Source organism: Dermochelys coriacea, chromosome 26 (genome assembly GCF_009764565.3).
Source record: "Dermochelys coriacea isolate rDerCor1 chromosome 26, rDerCor1.pri.v4, whole genome shotgun sequence".
NCBI lineage: Eukaryota > Metazoa > Chordata > Testudines > Dermochelyidae > Dermochelys > Dermochelys coriacea.
This window is the reverse complement of record NC_050093.1, coordinates 12809350-12833326: the sequence shown is the minus strand read 5'-3', so window position 1 is coordinate 12833326 and position 23977 is coordinate 12809350. Positions and strand designations below refer to the sequence as shown.

The window sequence follows — 23977 nt, the reverse complement described above, 5'->3', positions numbered from 1 at the left end:
GTTTTTAAAAACTTTTAGGTCATTTATATGTAATGACATTTGTACGTAACTATATATAAATCAAAAGGAGAAAAATAAATAAGTAAATGGATGCACAGAGATTAGAAATCAATTTTGTCTTCATTTCTCAACTGTACCACATAGCCTGCTTGACAACGGTTACATTCTCTCTGGCTTATATTACGTAAGGCATAATGAAATTAACATTCATCAATAAAAATGAAAAAAAAAAGTGAAACCCAGCATAAGGCACTGTTAGTTTTGATGTAATACTGCATCCGCTCTTTTCAGCTTTTCCTCACCTATCAGGTTTATATAATCTCAGGATGCTTTACAAAAATTAACTAGAGCCTGACTAACACCTGCAGGTCTCAGAATAGACCCCACGAGTCCTAGCTCCAATCACTAGTCAGAGCTTCCTCGACACGAGTGTAGGGTTTTTTGAGCTGTAAGTATAAGACCCACCAGAGAGACAAGGTGGCTGCAGTGATACCCTATCTAATATTTGGGGACTGACATGGCTACAGTTACACCGCATAAGACCCACCAGGTAAGAGAAACTAATCTAGCAACAACCTCATCATCAAACACGGAAAAGCGTGTGTCAAATGCAAGCATGTCAGAGCAGTAGTGATTTACAGTTATAGGGCATAATCTACTTTAGGTACGTATCTGGCCCGCAGATGCCAGAAGGTGTTTAGGGACTTAACTCCTATTGGTTTCAATAAAAGTCAGAAGAGCTTAGTACCTTTGAGGATCTGGGCTTATCCACTTCACAAACTTTAACGTATTTAGTCTCAACACCTCTGCGGAGTGGGAGGGGTGGGGGGAGGCAGCACTGTTATCCTTACTTTACAGATGAGAAACTGAGGCCCTGAGAGACTAAGGCCCCCGATTGTTAACAGAATTCAGGCATTGCTGCCCTAAGCATTGCAATACTTAATTCACAGATACTAAGGTCAGAAGGGACCATTCTGATCATCTAGTCTGACCTCCTGCACAGTGCAGGCCACAGAATCTCACCCACCCACTCCTATGAAAAACCTCACCCATGTCTGAGCTATTGAAGTCCTTAAATCATGGTTTAAAGACTTCAAGGAGCAGAGAAGCCTCCCTCAAGTCAACCATGCCCCATGCTACAGAGGAAGGCGAAAAACCTCCAGGGCCTCTCCAATCTGCCCTGGAAGAAAATTCCTTCCCGACCCCAAATATGGCAAGCATATGGGCAAGATTCACCAGCCAGATACTACAGAAAATTCTTTCCTGGGTGACTCAGATCCCATCCATCTAATATCCCATCTCAGGGGATTAGGCCTATTTACCCTGAATATTTAAAGATCAATTACTTACCAAAATCCCATTATCCCATCATAACATCTCCTCCATAAACTTATCGAGTAGAATCTTAAAACCAGATAGATCTTTTGGCCCCACTGCTTCCCTTGGAAGGCTATTCCAAAACTTCACTCCTCTGATGGTTAAAAACCTTCGTCTGATTTCAAGTCTAAACTTCCTGGTGGCCAGTTTATACCCATTTGTTCTTGTGTCCTCATTGGTGCCGAGCTGAAATAATTCCTCTCCCTCTCCTGTATTTATCCCTCTGATGTATTTATAGAGAGCAATCATATCTCCCCTCAACCTTCTTTTAGCTAGGCTAAACAAGCCAAGCTCCTTAAGTCTCCTTTCATAAGACAAGTTTTCCATTCCTCGGATCATCCTAGTAGCCCTTCTCTGAACCTGCTCCAGCTTGAATTCATCCTTTTTAAACATGGGAGACCAGAACTGCACACAGTATTCTAGGTGAGGTCTCACCAGTGCCTTGTATAACAGTACTAAAACCTCCTTATCCCTACTGGAAATGCCTCTCCTGATGCATCCCAAAACCGCATTAGCTTTTTTCACAGCCATATCACATTGGCAGCTCATAGTCATCCTATGATCAACCAATACTCCAAGGTCCTTCTCCTCTTCCGTTACTTCTAATTGATGCGTCCCCAATTTATAACTAAAATTCTTGTTATTAATCCCTAAATGCATAACCTTACACTTCCCACTATTACATTTCATCCTATTACTATTACTCCAGTTTACAAGGTCATCCAGATCCTCCTGTACAATATCCCGATCCTTCTCCGAATTGGCAATACCTCCCAGCTTTGTATCGTCTGCAAACTTTATTAGCACACTCCCACTTTCTGTGCCAAGGTCAGTAATAAAAAGATTAAATAAGATTGGTCCCAAAACCGATCCCTGAGGAACTCCACTGGTAACCTCCCTCCAACCTGACAGTTCGCCTTTCAGTAGGACCCGTTGCAGTCTCCCCTTTAACCAATTCCTTATCCACCTTTTGATGTTCATATTGATCCCCATCTTCTCCAATTTCACTAATAATTCCCCATGAGGCATGGTATCAAATGCCTTACTGAAATCTAGGTAAATTAGATCCACTGCATTTCCTTTATCTAAAAAATCTGTTACCTTTTCAAAAAAGGAGATTAGGTTGGTTTGGCACGATCTACCTTTTGTAAAACCATGTTGTATTTTGTCCCATTTACCATTGACTTCAATGTCCTTAACTAATTTCTCCTTCAAAATTTTTTCCAGGACCTTGCATACTACAGATGTCAAACTAACTGGCCTGTAGTTACCCGGATCACTTTTTTTCCCCTTTCTTAAAAATAGGAACTATATTAGCAATTCTCCAATCATTCGGTACTACTCCTGAGTTTACAGATTCATTAAAAATTCTTGCTAATGGGCTTGCAATTTCAAGTGCCAATTCCTTTAATATTCTTGGATGAAGATTATCTGGGCCCCCCGATTTAGTCCCATTAAGCTGTTTCAGTTTCGCTTCTAGCTCAGATATGGTAATATCTACCTCTATATCCTCATTCCCATTTGTCATGCTACCATTATCCCTAAGATCCTCTTTAGCCTTATTAAAGACTGAGGCAAAGTATTTGTTTAGATATTGGGCCATGCGTAGATTATCTTTAACCTCCACTCCATCCTCAGTGTTAAGCGGCCCCACTTCTTCTTTCTTAGTTTTCTTCTTATTTATATGGCTATAGAACCTTTTACTATTGGTTTTAATTCCCTTTGCAAGGTCCAACTCTACTTGACTTTTAGCCCGTCTCACTTTATCCCTACATGTTCTGACCTCAATAAGGTAGCTTTCCTTGCTGATCCCTCCCATCTTCCACTCCCTGTATGCTTTCTGCTTCTTCTTAATCACCTCTCTAAGATGCTTGGTCTACAACTCCTTCCTATGAATTTTTTCCCCTTTCTTGGGATACAGGCTTCCGATAGCTTCTGCAGCTTTGATTTAAAGTAATCCCAGGTCTCCTCTACCTTTAGATCCATAAATTCTTCAGTCCAATCCACTTTCCTAACTAATTTCCTTAATTTTTGAAAGTCAGCCCTTTTGAAATCAAAAACCTTAGTTGCAGATTTATTTTTGTTAATCCTTCCATTTAGTTTGAACTGAATTAGCTCATGATCACTTGAGCCAAGATTGTCCCCTACAACCATTTCTTCTATGAGGTCCTCACTACTCACCAAAATTAAATCTAAAATGGCATCCCCTCTAGTCGGTTCAGCAACTACTTGATGAAGGAATCCATCAGCTATCGCATCTAGGAAAATCTGAGCCCTATTATTATTACTAGCACTGGTCCTCCAGTCTATATCTGGGAAGTTAAAGTCTCCCATAATCATGCAGTTTCCATTAGTATTTACTTTAATAAAGACATTAAAAAGGGCTCTATCCATATCCAAATTAGATCTCGGAGGTCTATAGCACACCCCAAGCACTATCATAGGAGAGGCTTTACTAGTTTTCTTCCCCAATGTAATTTTTGCCCAGACGGACTCTGTCTTATCTATTGCATCACTTCTTATTTCTTTACATTCTACCTCATCATTGATATACAATGCTACTCCACCATCTTTACCTTTGTTTCTGTCTTTCCTAAACAGCACATACCCTTCAATACCTGTAGTCCAGTCATGACTACTATTCCACCATGTTTCTGTTATCCCTATAATATCTGGTTTCACTTCCTGCACCAGTAGCTCTAGTTCCTCCATTTTGTTACCTAGGCTCCTCGCATTGGTGTATAGACATCTTAATTTTTGCTGTATGGCCTCGCTCACATTTTGTACCCTATTAGGCACAGTCATTCTACAGTCAGTATAACCTATTAGACTAGTATCCACACCGCCCTCGCTCCTTATATACATTCTCCTACCCACAGCTGTATCCTTTCTTACTTCGTCTTCTTCCCTCTCAATGCTAAAATCTGGCGTGGAGATTTCCTGGACATCTCCCATCCATCTCCCCCTAATTCCTAGTTTAATTGATGTAGGAGCCTCATTTTCAAAAGGGATTTAGGCACTTAGGAGTCTACATAATTGGGATATTGGCTCCTAATCCCTTTTGAAAATGAGACAAGGGTTCCTAAATCAGTTTGGTGTTGCAATGCTGAGTGCAGTGACAACTATGTATCATTACAAATCTGGGCCTAACTGAGTGCCCAGGGCCATAGAGGAAGACTGTGGCAGATCCGGGAACTGAACTCCACTCTCCCCAGGCCTACCCTAGTGGTCTAACATCCTCTCATACAGAATAAATTTGCTATCCATCACCGTAGCCACTTGCCCACATCGTCTTATTATTTACATTTACACACGTCAATGACTACACAAGTGGAGAATCAGGCTCGATATTGTCAGTTACTTTGTGTGCCATTTGACGTGCCATTAACCTTCCCTTCTACCATGAGTGACACTTTCCTCTAGTTCTAGGTCAGGCTTCAGAGCACCAATGAAACCACTTCAAGAAAACCACACCACTGTTTGTATTGAGAGGTTAATACCAATGATCTGTGGTAAGGAGTAGCCGTCTAAGTCTAGTAGCACTGTCCCTGTCTGTAGACATGTGCGTAGTTCAAACAGGCTGTGCAAAGATAACGTTGACACATGAGGTTTGCTCCATCTCTCCCCTCCTTCTTCCACCTTTTCTTCGAACTTTATCCACCTGAAACAACAAAAGCCACAGTTGTGATCGGTACAGGATACAAATGCACGGCTGTAAATTGCACATCTGTCCAAAATGTGCACCAATCAGGTGATCTAGTACCAAGGTGATGGGTACAATGTAAGAACTTGAACAGAATAGATCCATCACAGGGCAGCTGCTATATAGCCTCTGTGCATTTTACAGTTAGATATATTTATCAGCAATAATCTGGATTAGTAAAAGCGGAGGTGCCTGGAGGAGCCCAGGACTGGAACAGCTGAGGACAGAGGCATTGGCAGAACATGATTCAGGGCTGGGATATCTAGAAGAGTCCTAGGTCAGGGTGGTGGTGCATTGGCAAAGCTTCATAGCTAGAGGAATCTTACAAGAGCTTTACCAGCAGTATTAGCACTATGTTATATGAAGCACTCCTTTCATGAGTCCAAGTCATACATGGTTTTAAATGATCTTTTTTTTTTATTAAAGTGAGGTAATGCTTCACATGTACATAGATAGCACTTTCCATCTGCCAAGTGCTTTACGAGCTTTCACTAATTCATCCTCGGACCATCTTTGTATATTATGCATATTATAGATGAAGAAAGTGGAGGCAGAAAGGTTAAGTTATTTGCCTAAAGTCACATCATCTGAAAGAGGAACAGAACCTGCTGGGTTGGTAAATCTCACTGCTGGGATCAGGCCCCCCCCTCCTCTTTCTCTCTCAACATAATACTTATGTTGCTATGAAAAAAAATTGATTGTAAAGTCTTCAAGGCAGGGAAACCATTTTATTGGTGAAGTGCCATGTGCATCTATGAAATAATAATATGCTTATGCGTACAGCTAACAAATACTAAAAGGACGGTGTCCAAGCATGCCTGGAGCAAGGTGTCTGGAGCAGTGAGCTCTTTGCTCATCCTTTAACAATTAAAGTTCAACCCCCAAAATTGGGCACCTGCTCCCTTAAACTTCAACACAAAACTACTAGTTTATTGGATCCCTTCAGCTGAAGGTGCAGTTAGATGGTTACGTTCTGAGAGCCTGGGGTTCTGGGTTAGGGCTTGGGGAGCTCCCCTCCTCTCCCAGCTTCATCCAGCACTGCCCCCTACAAAGAAGCAAGCAAGGCTTCTTATAATCGCCTGGTGGGTCCTGATTGGCTAATAACTCCTCTCCCTCCTCTTCTAACCCCTGGAGGACCAAGTCTTGTTGATTCTGCAGGTACCAGAACCTGAATGGCAGCGTTCTGAGGTCTAACTCATTGCCCCTCTTTCCCAGACAATGTTTTTTCTTTGGGTGGAGTACAGTATGGTGGCGATGCTGCATCTGGGGCAAAAAAGGCCTGGTACATCTGGTAGGACACTGGAAAATTCATTTAATCAGCTTGATAGTGATCAGAGTTCCCAAAACCTTGACCTGCTCTATTCATTTCAGTGATGGGTTAATTACATTTTGGCTACATTGTTTGTGTGAAGGATTTCAGCATCAGGAAAATGTGAAATGCAAATGAGAGGATGCAGCATGCTGACTAAGCAATTTCATGCCCAGTTATGTAGCATTTATAACACACCTCCGCCATTCAAGGAGATTAAAGCGCTTTCGAGACATTTGTTAATTAACTCTATTGGGGCGATTAGACCATTTTTCAGAGACTAAACTGGGATGCTGAGTAACCTGACGTCACACTCAGTGGCAGAAAAGAACTCAGGAGCTCTCCCTCCCCGTCGGCTGCTCCAACCTCTAGATCCACAATCCCTTCTGAGATCTGGGAACAGACCACAGGAGTCTTGACTTCCAGTCCCTTCTCCAACTATTAGACCATGCTCTTCTACCAGACCTGAGAAAGGAACCCCCAGAGTCCGGACTTCCTGCTCCAATCACTAGACAATACTCTCTCCCTTTTAAAAAACAAAAACTTCCTCTGCTTTTAATGTTCTGCATCAGTTTCTTAACATTCACCATGAAGAGTGTAACAAATAAATGAATGAGAGCAGATTTTTGCAGGCTCCCTGAGAATATGACTCGTGCTCCAATTAAGCATAAGTAATTCTCGGCAACGCGCCTGCATTTATTTTGGAAATAAAGCTGCTGTTCCTTTAAATCAGGTTTGCAGAGACCCAACTCCACGAATTCTCATGGATTAGTCAGTCTAAGGCTTAACCTGGCAGCTTTTAACTGGTACAACTTGGATTTTGGCTCATGTCACTGCAGTGGGGACAGAGGGAAAGAACAGAGGACAACAGGGGCTTTAAAAAAAAAAAAAGTAGCAACAGAGTATATGCTAATTCTGCCTGCAAATACTGCAGACAGCTCTGGATTATCCAGGCTATAGTCAGGGACATACATACCTGGTGGTTCCTTCTCCCCTTTAGGTTGGCATTTACCTGGATTAGAGATCCAAACTACAGAGGGGAGACAGATTGACACACTTCAATACTTCTTTTCCAGTGGGAGAACTATTTAGATAATCTTTCCCGCTGCAGCTTTGCTGCTCATTTACGATTCTGGGATTCATTGCTCTTGAACCCGGGAGGTGGAGGGGACGACACCCAGGATTCCTCCTGGTTAACAGAGTAAAGCAGTATTCACCCATTTAGCAGCAAAGAAAGGAAATAGATTCTGGGTGCTGCAAGTCCAATTCAGGGCCAGGCAACAGGCTACTGTTACCTCACCCAGATTTTGCAGGAAGTGTTTGAAAAAGTATGGTGGCTATTGTTCTGTACTACTATTGCCGTATGGTGGATTGTGAAGGCTGATTGACAAACAAAAGGCGATTAATGCAGCAGGAGAAGGAGACAGTGTAATGTAGTGGTTAGAGCACATGCGGTTTCTAGTCTCATTCTACCATGGATTTAATGTGTGATCTGGGTAAGCCACAAATGGCCTCTGGCTGCCTCAGTTTTCTGTGCCAAACCTGACACACAACAGGGCCCGCATTAGGAAGTGCTGTGCACCCAAGACAGTGAGAGCTGCGGGAGGGTAACACCTTTGATAATCAGCTCAAATTGGCTGAGCAATCTGAAGCAACCCTAAAAAGAAAAAAATTGGCCCTTAAACTCGCTGGTGCCTCAGGTTCCCCTCCTGTCAGAGGGCAACCATAATAGCTACTCACCTTTGGAAGGCACTTGGAGATCTTTGAACGAAAAGTGTTACATGAACACAAAATGGTGCTTGTTAAAACTAGAGAAAGGCAATCAGTGAATAGTAATTTAAATACATACATAAAGCTGGGAGAGTGTTATACTGGAACCGAGCCAGGAGATACGGTAGAGCTTTATTTAGGAGAAATTCAAAGAATATTTTAAAGAACATCAATGTGAGATTCATTATTCAGGAAGGGAAAAGTCCTGGTTTGTTGCATTTTTCTTCCTACCACAATATAGCTCCTTTCACCCATTGATCTCAAAACTCTTTACAGATATTCGTTAATAAACCCTCATCATAGGTCAGCTTTAGCTCTCCTGTACTATTTACAACGTATCACTGTCCTATGTCTTTCACACTATAGCAGAGGTGGGCAAAATACAGCCCGCAGGCCGCATCCAGACCGCGGGACCGTCCTGCCCAGCCCTTGAGCTCCTGGCTAGGGAGGCTAGCCCCCCGTCCCCTCCCCCACTGTCCCCTCTCCCCCACAGCCACACGATAGTGCGAGCAGCTCAAACTTATTGTCGCTTGTGAGCAGAGGTAGGATTTCAACTTCAGATCACAAAGGTAAAAGACTTGTGCCCTCACCCCCGGCCCCTGGCCATACAGTCCAGTATGCTGCCTATAGTTCTGTGAGAATTTACACCAGATGATGATCTGCTCACTACTGCTTCAAAGGAAGAAGACACCCCCTAATGCCCATTTACAAGCTACAGTACTCACGGAGATGAGTGAGATTCCACCACCCCATCCTTAGAGGTTTTTAAGGCCCAGCTTGACAAAGCCCTGGCTAGGATAATTAATTTAGTTGGTGTTGGTCCTACTTTGAGCAGGGGGTTGGACTAGATGACCTCCTGAGGTCTCTTCCAACCCTAATCTTCTATGATTCTATGAGAAAAATTCCTTCCTGACCCCTGCACTGAAGCATGAGTTCCTGCTACCTTTGGCCTATTATGTTTTATCATGTGTGTGACAGTTGCACCTAGAGGCCCCAAGTGAGATCAGGGGCCCATTGCGCAAGGTGCTGTACAAACACACCCTGAAGATAGTCCCTGCTCCAAACAGTTTATAATCTGAACAGACTTAGTGCGACCAGGTGTCCAGTTTTCGACCAGAATGCCTGGTCGAAAAGGGACCCTGGGGCTCCAGTCAGCACTGCTGATCAGGCTGTTAGTAGTCCGGTCGGAGGTGCTGTGGGGCTAAGGCAGGCTAGTCCCTACCGGTCCTGGCACCACGCTGCACCCCAGAAGCGACCAGCAAGTCCAGCTCCTAGGTGGGGGGTGCCCCCACAGGGCTCCACATGCTGCCCCACCCAGTTAGTACTGCCTCCACACTCCCATTAGCCGGGAACAGCCAAGGGGAGCTTGTGGGGGGCGTGCCTGCGGGCGAGAGCAGTGCACAGAGTCTCCTAGCCCCCACTGCTCCTGTATAGGAGCAGGACTTGCTGGCTGCTTCTGGGGCACAGCGCGGTGCCAGGACAGGCAGGGAGCCTACCTTAGCCTTGCTGCGCCGCTGACCAGGAGCCACCCTAGGTAAGCCCGTGCCCCAACCCTGAGCCCCAAGCTCCTGCCCTCTAAATCTGGAGACCCCTCCTGCATCCCTCATCCCTGGCCCCACCCCAGAGCCCGTACCCCCAGCTAGAGTCCTCACCACCCCACAACACCTCAAACCCCTGCCTCAACCCGCAGCCCCCTCCCACATTCCAAATCTCTTGGCCCCACCCCCCAGCCTGGAGCTCCCTCCACCCCAAATCCCTCATCCCCAGCCCCACCCCAGAGCCCTCACCCCAACTCCCTGCCCCAGCCTGGACCCCTCTCCCGCACCTTGAATCCCTCAGCCTTAGCCCCACTCCAGAGCCCCCCGTTAGAGATCTCACCTCCTCCCACACCCCAACTCCCTCCCCCAGCCCAGTGAGAGGGGGAATGTAGTCAGCGAGGGGTGGGGCCTCAGGGAGGGGTGGGGCTAGAGCGTTCGGTTTTCTGAGATTAGAAAGTTGGCAACCTTAAACAGACTGGACACTGTCATCACAGCAAGTGTAATTTACAAGCACCGTTATCCCAGGCGTGGCAATCTAGCATGCAATGCCTCACCCTTGGCCTTTCTGTGCAGTCAGCTTTCTCCCCATGTTAGACTCCCGGAGCCAAGCCCACACTGTCTTGACGGCTGCTTGGCTCTGAAGATGAAGTTTCCTGTTTAGGCTTGCCAAGGTTTTATTTGCAGGTAGTGGTCACGCAGCGAAGGAGCTGGCTCCCCATAGCTAAAGAGGCTGTGAATTCCTGACCCGAGGAGAGAGGAAACAGCCTGCAATTCGGCAGCTTTTAAACCTGCAGTGGAAAGGCTCGCATGAAGTCCTGGGCTCCCCCTGGAGACTGAAGCCCTCTATCTCCAGAGCGGGTACAGCCCAGACAATAGCACTGTAACCTTCTCCCCACACTCTCGCTAATGCACCTGAACCTGCTCTGATTGGGTGAGAGGGAGTCCAGTCTCCATGGCCCATTCACTCCTTGGCCTCACTACGGAGGCTCCCAGCGAGAGGGCTGATTAGTGTCAATTGTGCTGATGACTTTTAGGCCAGTTAAACACACCCGTCGCCTCAAGCGTCTGGACAGATATCCATCAAACTCCTTCTGTAACCTGCTTCTCAGAGAGCATTACATTCTGGCGCACACCCAGCCCCACAGAATAAGGGTTCATCATAGAAAGGAATAAAACCCTTTGGGGAAAATAGTTACATGGCTCCCTTAGCAGTGACCAAAAATAATATCATCTATTAGAAACATTAACCTGTAGAATGCTGGTGTTTTAATCCAGGCTGGCAAGAAAACGAATGCTTAGGATGTAGATTACATATGTCCAGTCTCCAAAGGGTTAAACCACATTCAGCAGACACCTACCAGCCCTGGGGTAGTAGCTCAGTGCGATCATGCTTCTGCCAACAACCCAAACACTTAGGATATGTCTACGCTGTCCATGATGGGGCATCCACACTGCACTGTAAGCATGGGTTTACAATTGCTGGATCCGGGTCTCAGTCATGCTAACGCATCCATACTGCACAACATAGACCTTCTGACTTGGGTCTGCGGCTTGACCTCTGTCTACACTGCACAGTGACAGGGATTGGATCCAAGTTACAGTGGGACTTGGGCTCTGACCCATCCCCCCTTAGTAGGATTTTAGGACCTGGGGCTCAGCCTGATGACCTGAGTCAGACTGATCTGATGGAAGCAGGGAGGAGGTGGGGATGGGGGCTTGGGCTCAAACCTGAATTAGAGTCCTGGCTTAGTGTGCAGTGTAGACATACCCATATAGAGCCAATTTAGTGTGCCGACAGGAACACCAACGGAAAAATGAAATACCACCCTAGGGAGGGATTTTCCAGATTATTCAAGTGAGTTAGGAGAACAAGTCTCATTGAAAGTCAGGGGGACTTGTGTGCCAGCTCACTTAAGTGCTTTGGGAAATCGCTTGGTCCAAAAACAGACTAAAAGTTAACTAAGTCAGTTGTCCAAACAGGCTCAACAATGTCTAATGCCTCACACACATGCAGTTTCTTTGGATCCTCGCTGATGGGACAGGGCTGGATCCTGCCAGGCTGGGCCACGTTCTAAGTGACACCAGTTCCCACTGAAGATAAAGGAAGTTGATGGACTTAGTCATTGCAGAATTAGCCTAATAGTGATGAAAACACTTTGTGCTTCCAAGTACGTTTCATCCAAAGATCTCATACAGCTTTCCAAACATTAATGAAACAAGCTTCACCTTTTAAGATAGGGACAATGACCTACATTAATAAATTCCAAGATCAGGACAGACCATTGTGATCATCTAGTCTGACTTCCTGCCTACTCACGCCATGGAAGTTCCCCAAAATAATTCGTAGACCAGCGCTTTTAGAAAAACATCTAATCTTGATTTAAAAATGGCCACCGATGGAAAATCCACAACTCTTGGTAAATTGTTCCAATGCTTAATTACCCTCACTATTGAAATTTTAGACTGTATTTTCTAAGTTTGTCTAGCTTCAGCTTCCAGCCATTGGATGATGTTATATCTTTGTCTGCTAGATTGAAGAGCCCACTGCTAAATATTTGTTCCTCATGTAGGTACTTATAGGGCTTGTCTAATGGTGCCATTGTCCGCAAGAGAGGGACACTAGTGTGTTGTGTGCTGACCCATGTTTCAAACAGTACTACGTTACCATGCATTAGGGAACTTTTCGTGCATGCCAGCCGAGTCCACATCACCAGTTAGCGTGCAACATGCCGGTGTGCTTTAGAATCTACACCCCTGTAGTACAGACTAAGGCACCGGGGAGGCAAGCCCATAAACTGTGATCAAGTCATCTCTTAGACTCAAGAAGCTCAGTTTATTGAGGTTATCACTAGAAGGCAGGTTTTTGAAACCTTTATTCATTCTTGACAAACTGGAGAGGGTTCAGAGAAGAGCCTCAACATCCTTCTTGAATTATGGACAGCAGAACTGGACACAGCACCAAACAGAGGTAAAATATGTTATCTAATCCTACCTGAGGTTAGAGATACTGAGGCACAGGAAAAGGGAGCGTCTTGCCCAAGGGTCACACAGCAAGTCAGTGGCAAGATCCTCTGTCTTGACTCCCAGTCTCTCCCCACACCCCCCTCTAACCAGTAGACCCCACTCCCTGTCCAGAACTGGGAACACAATCACTTGCCCAGTGGTTCAAGAACTTTAACACTCAGAACCACCAAACTAACTGTGATTTCCTTCTGCACCTTGAATCCAGCAAGTCTGTGCAGGCAAAAAAACCCTCTGATCATGGCAAGGAACTATTGGTTTTAGCAGCCACCAGGTTTCCGCAAGGTGAACCTTTTTCATGGTGGTGGGCAGATCTGACGATTACCCAGTAACCTTTATCTATCTTAGGTAGATAGAGATCATAGAGTCCCCAATACCATAGTACCTGCGAATGTCACAATCTTTAATATATTTATCCTCACCACATCCCTGGGAAGCAGGGAAGTGCAATTATCTTCATTTTACAGATGGCAAATTGCGGCACATAGGCCCTGATCCTTAAAGGTGTTTAGGCACCTAACTCCCATTTAAATCAATGGGGTTAGGCTCCTAAGTCCCAAGGTTACATGGGCTGTCTGGGGCAGAGCATGGATTTGAACCCCGGTGTTCTGGACCACCCACCTCTGCATGGCACGCTGATGCATGAGAGGCACCACGCTAGTTGGTACAGAAAAAAAGGGGTCAGTAGGACAGTGTGTGCCCATCTCATTGTTCCAGTAGCTGCACGTGTAACTCCCTGGGCGTCAGAGAGCAAGCACATCCCCTGGCGCTGGCCCTAAGTGTACATTAGACAAGGTCATTCTGCGGCACAAGTGGGATGCCACTGGTGCACGTGGGTGAGACAGAATTAATAAAAATCTATCTTATTAACTGCCTGACCTCACCCCATCGATCCCATTCAAAATGGCATGAACACACACACAAATCCCTTTGTGTTACAAAAGAGAAAGGGCTCAGCTGAGCTCAAAAAGCCATCTAAATCCCTGGCGTAATAGTGACTCCTTTTTCAAAGAATGAAGCTCACTTGGGGAAGGAAAAAAAAAAACCACACAAAAAACAAAACTAATAATGCTTACAAAACTTACACTAGGAAGAGAAAATTCCACATGGATTTGAAATCTTTTTACTTGGTTAAGCTCATAATTCCATAAAACGAACACTATTTGTGGTTCCTTTAATACTTTTATTAAAAGTTTGGGTTTTTTTCTTTTCTTTCTTTTTTTTTTGTTTAAGATCTGGAACAGTAGGGCATGTTAACTCTTTGGATGCCCATGGAAAGTAAGAATGCAGAAATATTAGACAGATTGGGCTTGATTTTTCCACTGTCTTGAAATGTGGTGGAATCATTTCCAAAAGCTGTAAACAAAGGGTGCCAAATGCTACCAATCTGATCTGGTAGCATTTTGCACCAATTTTCTTTGCCATGCTCTGTCAGCTCCATACCAGTTCCATGCTTATGCTATGCCACTTCCATACAATGTTATGCAATGCCATTTCATTCTACTGAACTCTTATTTCACAGGATACCACAAATAATAACGACTTCATTTCTTAAATCCACTCATGATCCAAGCACAGAGGCAGAGGCTGGAGAAATGAAACTGAAACCATGTGTCTAGCACGTGCTGCGACGGCTGCTTATCACACTGCTCAGAAGTAGAGCTGGGCAAAAAACTGATTTCCCATTTTGGTTGTTAAAATGAAAAATCCAAAAAAAAAAAAAAAAAAAGTGTTCCTTTTAGGTCAGCCTGAAATGACAACCTTTTTTGTTTTTCTTGCTGAAAAGATAAATGGGGGGGGTATGGGGGGAGAAAGGAATTTCAGGTCGAATACAATTTTTTGACCTGAAAAAAAAAAGTTTATTTAAAAAAAAAAAGTAAAAAAAAAAAAAGTTAAAGTTAAATCTAGCTAAAAATTTTCATACAAAATGACAATTTGACACAAAAAAGTTAAAATATTCGGTTGAGACATTTTTGGAATCCCTCTCCCCTTTTTTTTGTGGCCAAAACTATTTGCTGAATTTGACTTAAATTTGCAAACGGTTTTAGTTGAGGTTTCAGAGTAGCAGCCGTGTTAGTCTGTATTCGCAAAAAGTAAAGGAGTACTTATGGTACCTTAGAGACTAACAAATTTATTAGAGCATAAGCTTTCGTGAGCTACAGCTCACTTCATCCGATGAAGTGGGTTTTAGTTGAGAATCTCAGCTATTCACCTGAAACTGCATTTTTTGGTGAATAAACTATTCAGCAAAAAAAAAAAAAAAAATAAAAAAATTCACCCAGCTCTATTTGTAACTGCAGCCTTGCCCAGACTCAGGGTAATAAGTTAGTAAATACTGGGATCTTTTTATTTGCTGTCTAGTGGTGGAGCCTGGAGTGTGCGCTATTTTTCTCCACAACCATGAGGGCTAGAAACTTCTTTCTTGCCACCTCCCTATTTGAAATCAGCAACTTTTGTAACTTTGTTCCAAACCTCATGCTCATACACGAGGCTGGCATAAAGATTGATCCCTCTGAGATCTGCTGATATTTGGTCCATGTACCTAGTCTTTGATCTTCCATCCACAATCACTACAAGAGCTCTCTGATCTCTGCAAGATATGCCCATACCAACATAACCAAGCCTCCTTCAACTTGTCTTCAATGGGAATTGAAGCCAAATTAGGCGCCTTGCCAGTTCAAGGGCTAGAAACGTACTTAAAAAGATAGTTGAGATTCTCACCTAATCACATGCCTCCAGGTGCTGGGACTTTAAGAAACGCACCAAATATTGCAAGACTCAAGATAAAATGGCAAGGGTTGGCATTATTACCGTGAACTTCCTACATCTATAAATTGTATCTATATGTTATCTCTTACCTTTAGAATGCAAGTTCTTTGGGAGCAGGTTCCATCTTTTTTGTTCTGGGTCTATGCAACGCCTAGCACAATGGAGCCCTGATCCCAGACTGGGACCCCTATGTGCTAGTGAAACACTAATGTATACGCATATTGCCCTTTACCCAAGCATATATACAGTAGGCTCTTTCCAACCATCATATTTCTCCATTCCACATGCAGCTGGGGTTTTTCAACTCTGGAGTGGGCTCCAAGAAACAGCTATGTTTCTAGCCACCATGTTTTACACTGCCCCTCTTTCAGGATTTGTGCCACTTTGCATGGTCAAGCAATGAGCTGGCCCATACTTGCTGTTTCCTAATCAAGGTCAAAACCAAATCACCCTGGTGCAATCTGAGGATCGATTAATAGATTTAACTAGTGTGTTCGGTCTCAGCATCAGCACCGTCATGAAGCCACTGGGTATCTCCTGTGAAAGCACCATGTGTAACTTCACTATGGTCGCAAGCAATTTGTAAATTTTCTTCTGCATCATCTTACTTAAGATTATAACAACTCACTGCATTTCTATAGCTACTTTAATCACGCAGGCTCCCACAGTGCTTTACTAACTATGCACATAGCAGAACCGCTTCATTCAGTACAGTAATGCAACCCCCTCTGGGGTGGAATGTGATACCTGCTCAACAGTACACAGCAACATGACATAATAGTTTGCATATTGCCTTGTCTACACTCTGATTTCCTCCCCTCCCTTTACAATTTGCCATCATTGGGAATGATGATGCATACACGGCTTACCATTGTGTCATCTATACCTGCTCTGAGCTAGCTTAGAGGAAATGGTGCTTAAAATGTGAGAGACTTCCTGGAGCCATCTGCCCTAAGGCTCTCCTCAATATTGACACTCATGGAGCTGAACGAGTGGGAACAATGGTGGGATATTTTGCGACCCTATCCGGGATTCCCCAGGCAGGGGACAATCAGCTGAGTACTAACTCTGGGGGGGGGGGGGAAAGCTATCTACTGAATCATCAACGATACCTCCAGCAGTGCAGTGTCTCCTAACTCTCTGCTGGGGGCACTAGGTCAGTGCTGACTTAGACTGGAAGCTGTATGGGGCAGGAACCATCTTGTTCTGTGTTTGTACAGCACCTAGCACAATGGGATTGTGATCCATGATTGGGGCTCCAAAGCACTACCACAATACATACATAACACTACCTACTGAATCACCAGCGCTGGTGAGGTGTCCTCTCCTTACCTGGCAGATTCTTTCCACTCCAATTCTTCCCCGTCGTGCTGCAGTGTGTCCATCTCAGTGAACAGGGTGGGGTTTGGAGGTTCATCGTCTTCACCCAGGATGTAACGAAGGCGTTCAGCAGCTGGAGACACTAAAGCAAGGAGATAAGAGAGTTCATTTAACCCTGGGCAACTGTTGATGGTTCCCACACCAATCCGGCTCCAAAATTGCTCTAGGAACCTTGTGAGAAATGAACTTTCCAGTGAATATGTCCTGGTTCTAGCCATAGAGTCACAGAGTTCAAGGTCAGAAGGGACCACCAGATCATACTTCTCACCTCCTGTATAGCACAGACTACCAACTGCACATCAAGCCCAGCAACCAGAATAAGACCAAAGTACTACAGACTTCAGGAGACTAAACCAGTGCGTGCCATAGGTAGAGAACACCAATGGCAGGGAACTGATTAAGGGAGATATACCCATCTGGGCAAGAAATAAGAAGAGAGTAGCTTTGCTTGTGATAATTTGGTCCTTTCCAAACTCAGCCCTAGCCAGAACCAGGAAGCAAAGCAAGAAAATGGAATTTGTTTCTCCAAAATGTTTTGTGGGCTCGGGTTTGAGTTTTGGATGGAGAGTCAGATCAGTTATTTAAATCAAACCCTGGCCAACTGTTGGGGAAACCATCTTTGATTTCTTTTCCGTTTTGCTGATGCTGAAAAATTGACTTGGAAAGACCTCACTGCGCATCTCATGCTGTAGCGATTGCAGCAGAGTTCTTCGCTGCCAAAAGTGCAGTTGTAGCAGTTCATTCGGGCAGCCTGAATGGCACCTCCCTGGCTCTAGTTTTCTAGGAACAGACTCTGCAAAGGCAAAAGGGATAATTTTGATGGCAAACAAAAGTGATTCAGCATTTTTGGAGCAGCAAGATTAGTTAGTCCTGACCCACAAAGCTTTGGAGAAACAGAAAGGAGGGTAAGGGTGGAGGAGGGGATCGACGGGCGTATCTTAGATCCTGAAGTGAAAAGGACATTTTGAGGACAATAAGCCGTTTGAGGGAACAACTCATTCAGAAACAAGAGGCCCATTGAGGAGCAGGGAAGGCCGAGACAATAAGCAATTCAGGCCAAGTTTCCTCAACAAAGAAGGCTTGAAATATGGAACAACTGGCAAATGTAATGAATGGAGGGCACACACTCTATTTTGGTAATCAGTGGACCAACCACCGGCTAGATTCAGAGGGTGAAATCCTGGCCCCATTTAAGTCAATGGGAATTTTGACATCGGTTACAGAAGGGCCAACATTTCACCCGTTGAATTTAAGGCCAGAAGGGACCATGATGTTCATTGAATCTGACCTCCAGCAAAACACAGGCCAGAGAATTTCATCTCCTGCACCACGCCCATATTTGTGGTTGAGCTAGAGTGCGTATGTTTTCAGAAAGGGACATCCAATCTTGTTTAAAGACATCAAGTGATAAAGAATTCACCACATTCCCCAGGGAAGTTGTTCCTGTGGTGAATTTGCACACTGTTAAAAATCCATGCTTTATTTCTAACTTGAATTTACCTAGCTCCAGCTTCCAGCCATTGGATCTTGTTCTGCCTTTACCTGCTAGATTAAAGAGCCCTCAGCTATTCCCACGTAAGTATTTATGGACTGATCTTAACTCAACTCTTTGGACCCCTGGGGAAGAAATGTGATGAGACATTGTACACAGATGGTGATGCTCTTTGTGTTTCCTTTAGGTGCTAGGGGGCAGGGTCCTGGATCGGGAAGGTTCCACCATTTCAGTGAGAAATTCTGGCTTTGCAGCAGTGGGTGGCTTAGGGGACTGATAAGTGGATACAGAGCATTTAACTTCCAAGTCAGCAGCTAGAATCCAGTCCAGGTTGGGGAGTGACTGATAGTTACCACCACCTGATGACTGCTGCTTGGTGGCCTATGTGAAATGAGTTTGGTGCAGTCCAAACCCAGTGCGCAAGTGTCCATATAAGAAATACCAGCACAATTGCCCTTTCCATCACATCACGCCCGTGGCTTCAGTGGAGAAGCCAAGGCCAGTATGGGTCACGGAGAGTGAACCCTCCCACCTCCAGCTCACAGAGGGATTTTGAGAAGCTTGCTTTGTGCTGTCCCTGCTGCAGTTAAACATAGGACTTCAGTGTCCAGAGCTGTCAAGCCAGCTCCTCCTACCAGCAATACAGCCCTGTAACAAGAAACAAGAAACCCTGGTCTTGAACACAGGGGAAAAAGTTTTCATCCCCTTTTCTATGCGGTGTTTTCCTCTGGACACTGAGCCGAAACATGAGGTCGTTGCTCGGACAAGACTTCCATTGAGGTCATTGGGAGTTGCGCCTGAGTGAGAGCTGTACAAATCGGCCCAAGGTTTTCATGTTAGAAACTATATTTTTTTCCTGCTGATATGCGAGTTGGTGGAGGTTCACCCATTCACCCATCTTTCAGCCATCAAATTCAAATTGGTTTCAGGGCTCTCTCTTTTTATTCATCTATTCTGGGATTTTCTTCCCCCCCCCCCCCCCTCAACATTTTCTGTCTCTCGATCTCAGAAAGAAAGTGAAACTCTGAGATAAAGAGAGAGAGAAAGCTTCTTGGAGTTTTGCACTCTCTCTCTCTGTCTCAGAGTTTCCCTTTCTTGCTTTCTTTATGGCTGGAGCCTCAGGAGCAAAGCCTAATGCTCCTGTCATAACAAATTAACTGTGTTCCCCGCTAAGTGTCGAGGGGAGAAAAGAGCAGTTGAGACAAGCTCCGCTATGGAGCGGCTGCGTCAGAGTAAGCTTAGGCCCGTGGCTGTGGCATGTCACCCAGGGATGCGGACAGAAATTTCAGCAGCACAGGACATTTTTAATTATTGAGAGAGCCGGTTCATTCCCTTTGAATTGTTCCACCTGAGTGACTCTAATGCATTCCCTGTAGCCGGGTGAGGGGGCGGGGAGGGGGAGAGCACACACTTGCCCTCCTGACTGCTTGCTCCATCGCTCAATGAGCTTGGTGGATTTTCTCTTAAATCTCTGTGTTCACATGCTTTTAGATCTCTTGGCAGCGTGCAAGGCAGCTGGCAACAGCCAGCGCAATGCGAACCCACTGCTGCGGTGCGTGAGGTTAAGAATAAATGCTACTTTAGCCAGGGTAGGAGAGACATGGCCTAGTGGTCTGAATTCCAGGCTAGAAGCCATGAACTCCTCAGTTCTAATGGCGTCTCTTACTTATAGAGACAGCATTTTAGTCTCTACGGCCAGATAATGATTATATAGCCTGACTTTCCACACAACACAGCCCAGAGAATTTCACGCAGTGATTCCTTAAGTAGATGGGGGTTATCCATCCCCACAGCGTAAGAGAACACTAGTGATACAATTCATGGAATAGGACTCAACGTAGAACCTAGGAGTCGTCGCCATAGACCAGGACACCATTGTGTTAGGTGCTGTACAAACTCAGAACAAACACGGCCCCTGTGCCAAAGAGCTGAAGCTCTAATTGTAATACAAGAGGCTAGATAAGGAGATGGACAGGCAGGGGAGTACAGGGAAAAGACGAGACTATATTGGCAGTCTTTTTGAAAGGTATCCAGTTGTGATTTTAAGACTCCTAATGAGGATGAACTAACTATTATTTGAGTGTCTCCATCGGTAAAATGGGAGTAGTGCTCACCTCCTACCGAAGTTTGCTGTGGGTATTTTGAAGCTAGAAGGCCCTATATAAGTGCGTTATAGAGAGGCAGGGTAATCCAGGGTTTAGGGCACTGGAGTAGGACCTTGGAAATCTGCATTCAGGTCCTGTCTCCACCATTAACTCACTCTGATCTTGAGCAAGTCACTTTCCTCCCCTGTGAAATGGGGAGAACAATCCTGCTTTTTGGTAAGGAGCTTAGATGGAAAGCACTGAGTGATAAATAATAACATGCATGATTAATAATACCCAATTAAAATAGCCTCTTCTTCCCCATTTTGAAAAGCAGCCACCACTACAATAATTCAGATGAATTCTAACTGCATCTACCTGCTGCTGTCCTTACACAAAAGTTTGGGGAGTTAGAAAAGTATCAGTTTTTATACTAGTACCATGTTCTCTAATATAGCATCATTACATCAAAAGCGATTCACAAACCTCCCCACACAACATAACTAGGAATCATTCGTTCCCTAGTGAATGGTGTGAAACATGACAACTGTTTAACAGGACCTAGCTACATTACATGACAAATTAAGACCGGAAACTAAGAATACTGTCTATCTATAGGTGCTTCCAACGAGTCTCTGTCATGGTTGCTGTGAGAACTTTTGCCATGTTAAATTCCAGCTGAAATAAAACTGCTCCCCCTTTGAATGGCATTTCAGAGGGACCATTCTGACCCTCTAGTCTTACCTCCTACACAGTACAGGCTATAGAATTTCACCCCGTGATCCTTGCATTAAGCCCATAATGTTGTGTTTGGGACTCAGCTTCGACTATCACAACACACGTTCCCTCTCCCCATACCAAAGCATACATTTGATTGCAAAACACCAGCATTCTCCGGCCTCGCCTATGTTAAAGCATTTTTGTAAACAGATAGGATTTTCAAGTGACTAAGGTAGTCAAGCACTTAACTGCCTCGGATGCTTTTGCAAGCAGTGTGACTGAGTGGTTAGAACACTGGACTGGGAGTCAGGAGACTCGAGTTCTATTCCTGGCTCTGCTGTTTATCAAGTCACTTCCCCACTCCACCTCAGTTTCCCCATCTGTGAAATGGGGATAATGATATTATCCTCCTCTGTAAAGAGCTTTGAGATCTACTGATGAAAAGCACTAGGTATTACTACTTCTCCTACTGTGATAACACCAGCTAAATTCCGCTGGTGATAGCAACAGGGGGAGCACAAACAAGGCTTTTTTTTTTTTTCTAATTCCACTCAGAGCAGATCTAGACAACATGGCAATAAAACCATTGATGGCTGATTTATGCTAGGTTTCCCACCAGTGGTACTGGTGTAGGGGAAGTGGTGCAATAATCATGGTGGGAGATGTTAATAAAATTGCCAGTGTAGAAAAGACCCAGGAGCTAGCATTCGCAGCTCAAAATGGGAAGTGGAGGAGAGCTAATACAGACAACCAAGATGGTAACAGTTCTCTAGGCTCTAAGTTATGAAAAAGTCTCATGGAATAACAGAAAGTGGTAGTGTTTCTATAGTTTTGGTACCATCCTGTTTAATGTGATAGAACAGGAGAAACTTTCTACAGATTACTTCGACCACCGTTCTGAATTTGAGAGATAATTCTCTCTCCCTGATGTAGAATTCTATGAGATGGTTTAGCAAACCTACACAAAGGGTCACATTCATCATGAAATTCTACAGGTTTTTCAGAGTAATTTCTAGGCAGCCTTATTACATTTCTATAACCCCTATTGTTTCCATCCCTATTACATTGTATAGAACTTTTTCATGAATGGAAGGAATGTGAAGGGGCCATGGGGAAAGAGGAGCCTCAAGGTGACCCATTAACAACTTGAATGTTATGAAGGGCAATTGATAAAACTGACCAAGAATTCTCTCAGGTGAGCGATTCTAAACTAGGGCCAGAAGCTAAACATTAGGAAATTAGAACTAAAATGGAGATAATCAGGAAATACCATGTGCTCATGGAACGAGCTATGGAATAAATTACTAAGAAGGGCACCAAAACACAAACACATAAGGAAGTTCCAGGCATCGTGACCAATTCAACCAGGCTCTATGCTGGCTTCTAAATGTGTAGATGTAGCCCATTGGTCAGTGTGCATTACAGGTCCCCTTTTGCCTGATCTGAAGAAGAGCTAACACAATCGTTGGATCCATAAACGGAGGAATACTGAGTAGGGGGTAGAAAGGTGATTTCCCTCTGTATTTGGCACTGGTGCAGCCACTGCTGGAATCCTGTGTCCACAGTTCAAGAAGGCTGTTGATAAATTGGAAAGAGAAGAGCCACAGAATCATTAAAAGAAAAGGAGGACTTGTGGCATCATAGAGACTAACCAATTTATTTGAGCATAAGCTTTCGTGAGCTACAGCTCACTTCATCGGATGCAGCGGAGCTGTAACTCACAAAAGCTTATGCTCAAATAAATTTGTTAGTCTCTAAGGTGCCACACGTACTCCTTTTCTTTTTAAAAAGAATCATTAAAGGATTAGAAAACATGCCTTCTAGTGATAGATGCAAGAAGCTCAGTTTTTTTAGCTTAACAAAAAGACGACTACAGGTAACTTGATTATAGTCCATAAAGTACCTACACAGGGAACAAGTATTTAATAATGGGCTCTTCAATCTAGCAGAGAAAGGCCTAACATGATCCAATGGCTGGAAGTTGAAGCTAGACATATTCACACGGGAAATAAGGAGTACATTTTTAACAGAGTGAGTAATTAACCAGTGGGACAATTTACCAAGGGGCGTGGTGGATTCTCCATCCCTGGCCATTTCTAAATCAAGACTGGATGCTTAGTAAAAGATCTGCTGTAGGAATTATTTTGGGGAGGTTCTACAGGAAGGTCAGACTAGCTAATCATAATGGTCCTTTCTGGCCTTGGAATCAATGAAATCTATGAAGCTCTGGAGGTCCCCAGTTCTATCCCCTTATGTGGGCCATTCATACAGATTTCTGATGACAAAGTGGCCAGAGTCTACTGGCCACTAGAAGGTCCACTTCCAGTCAATGCTATCAGCATTTGTTGTTGGGTTTAGCGTCTGGGTGCTGGGTGCGGTTTTGTTTGATACACAGGAGGTCCGGCTTTCAGTGGTTCTCAACCTGCAGCCCAATCAGCACACAGCTGTAGCCCATGTGACATCCTCAGGGCCATACAGATAGTACGTGTCCCACAATGGTAAATAGATTGAGAATCACTGGACTAGATGATCTGGTGATTCCTTCTGACTTTAAACTCAGACTTATTGAGTAGCTCTAGTCAAGGCAACAAAGGAATGTGGTCATTCCCAACAGCCCCTCAGTAGCATCTACCTACCTATGTAGGTACTACATATCTTTGGGGGAGCAGAGACTCCTATGGAGCTTTGGCTAGAAGGCAAAGATGCTGAGGGATGAAAAAGGCAGTATTATCAGCAATCCTCCCTTCCCATGAATCCAGTACTGAGTTTCAGGCCAGCTCTTGTAATCCTAGACCATTGTCTATTTCTGGGGGA

General features: G+C 44.4%; 1 protein-coding gene across 9 annotated transcripts in view; it reads right to left on the bottom strand.

The window, feature by feature from the left end:
* Window positions 1-23977, bottom strand: part of SLC4A5 (solute carrier family 4 member 5) — a 126299-nt gene that overhangs the window by 76460 nt on the left and 25862 nt on the right. For all 9 annotated transcript variants that reach the window (XM_043503200.1, XM_038384613.2, XM_043503194.1 and 6 more), the window contains 2 exons: window positions 16820-16949; window positions 4878-5038 (listed from right to left, as the gene is read on the bottom strand). In XM_043503200.1, coding sequence (XP_043359135.1) covers window positions 4878-5038; window positions 16820-16949 — 291 coding nt within the window. The remainder of the gene's footprint in view (window positions 1-4877; window positions 5039-16819; window positions 16950-23977) is intronic.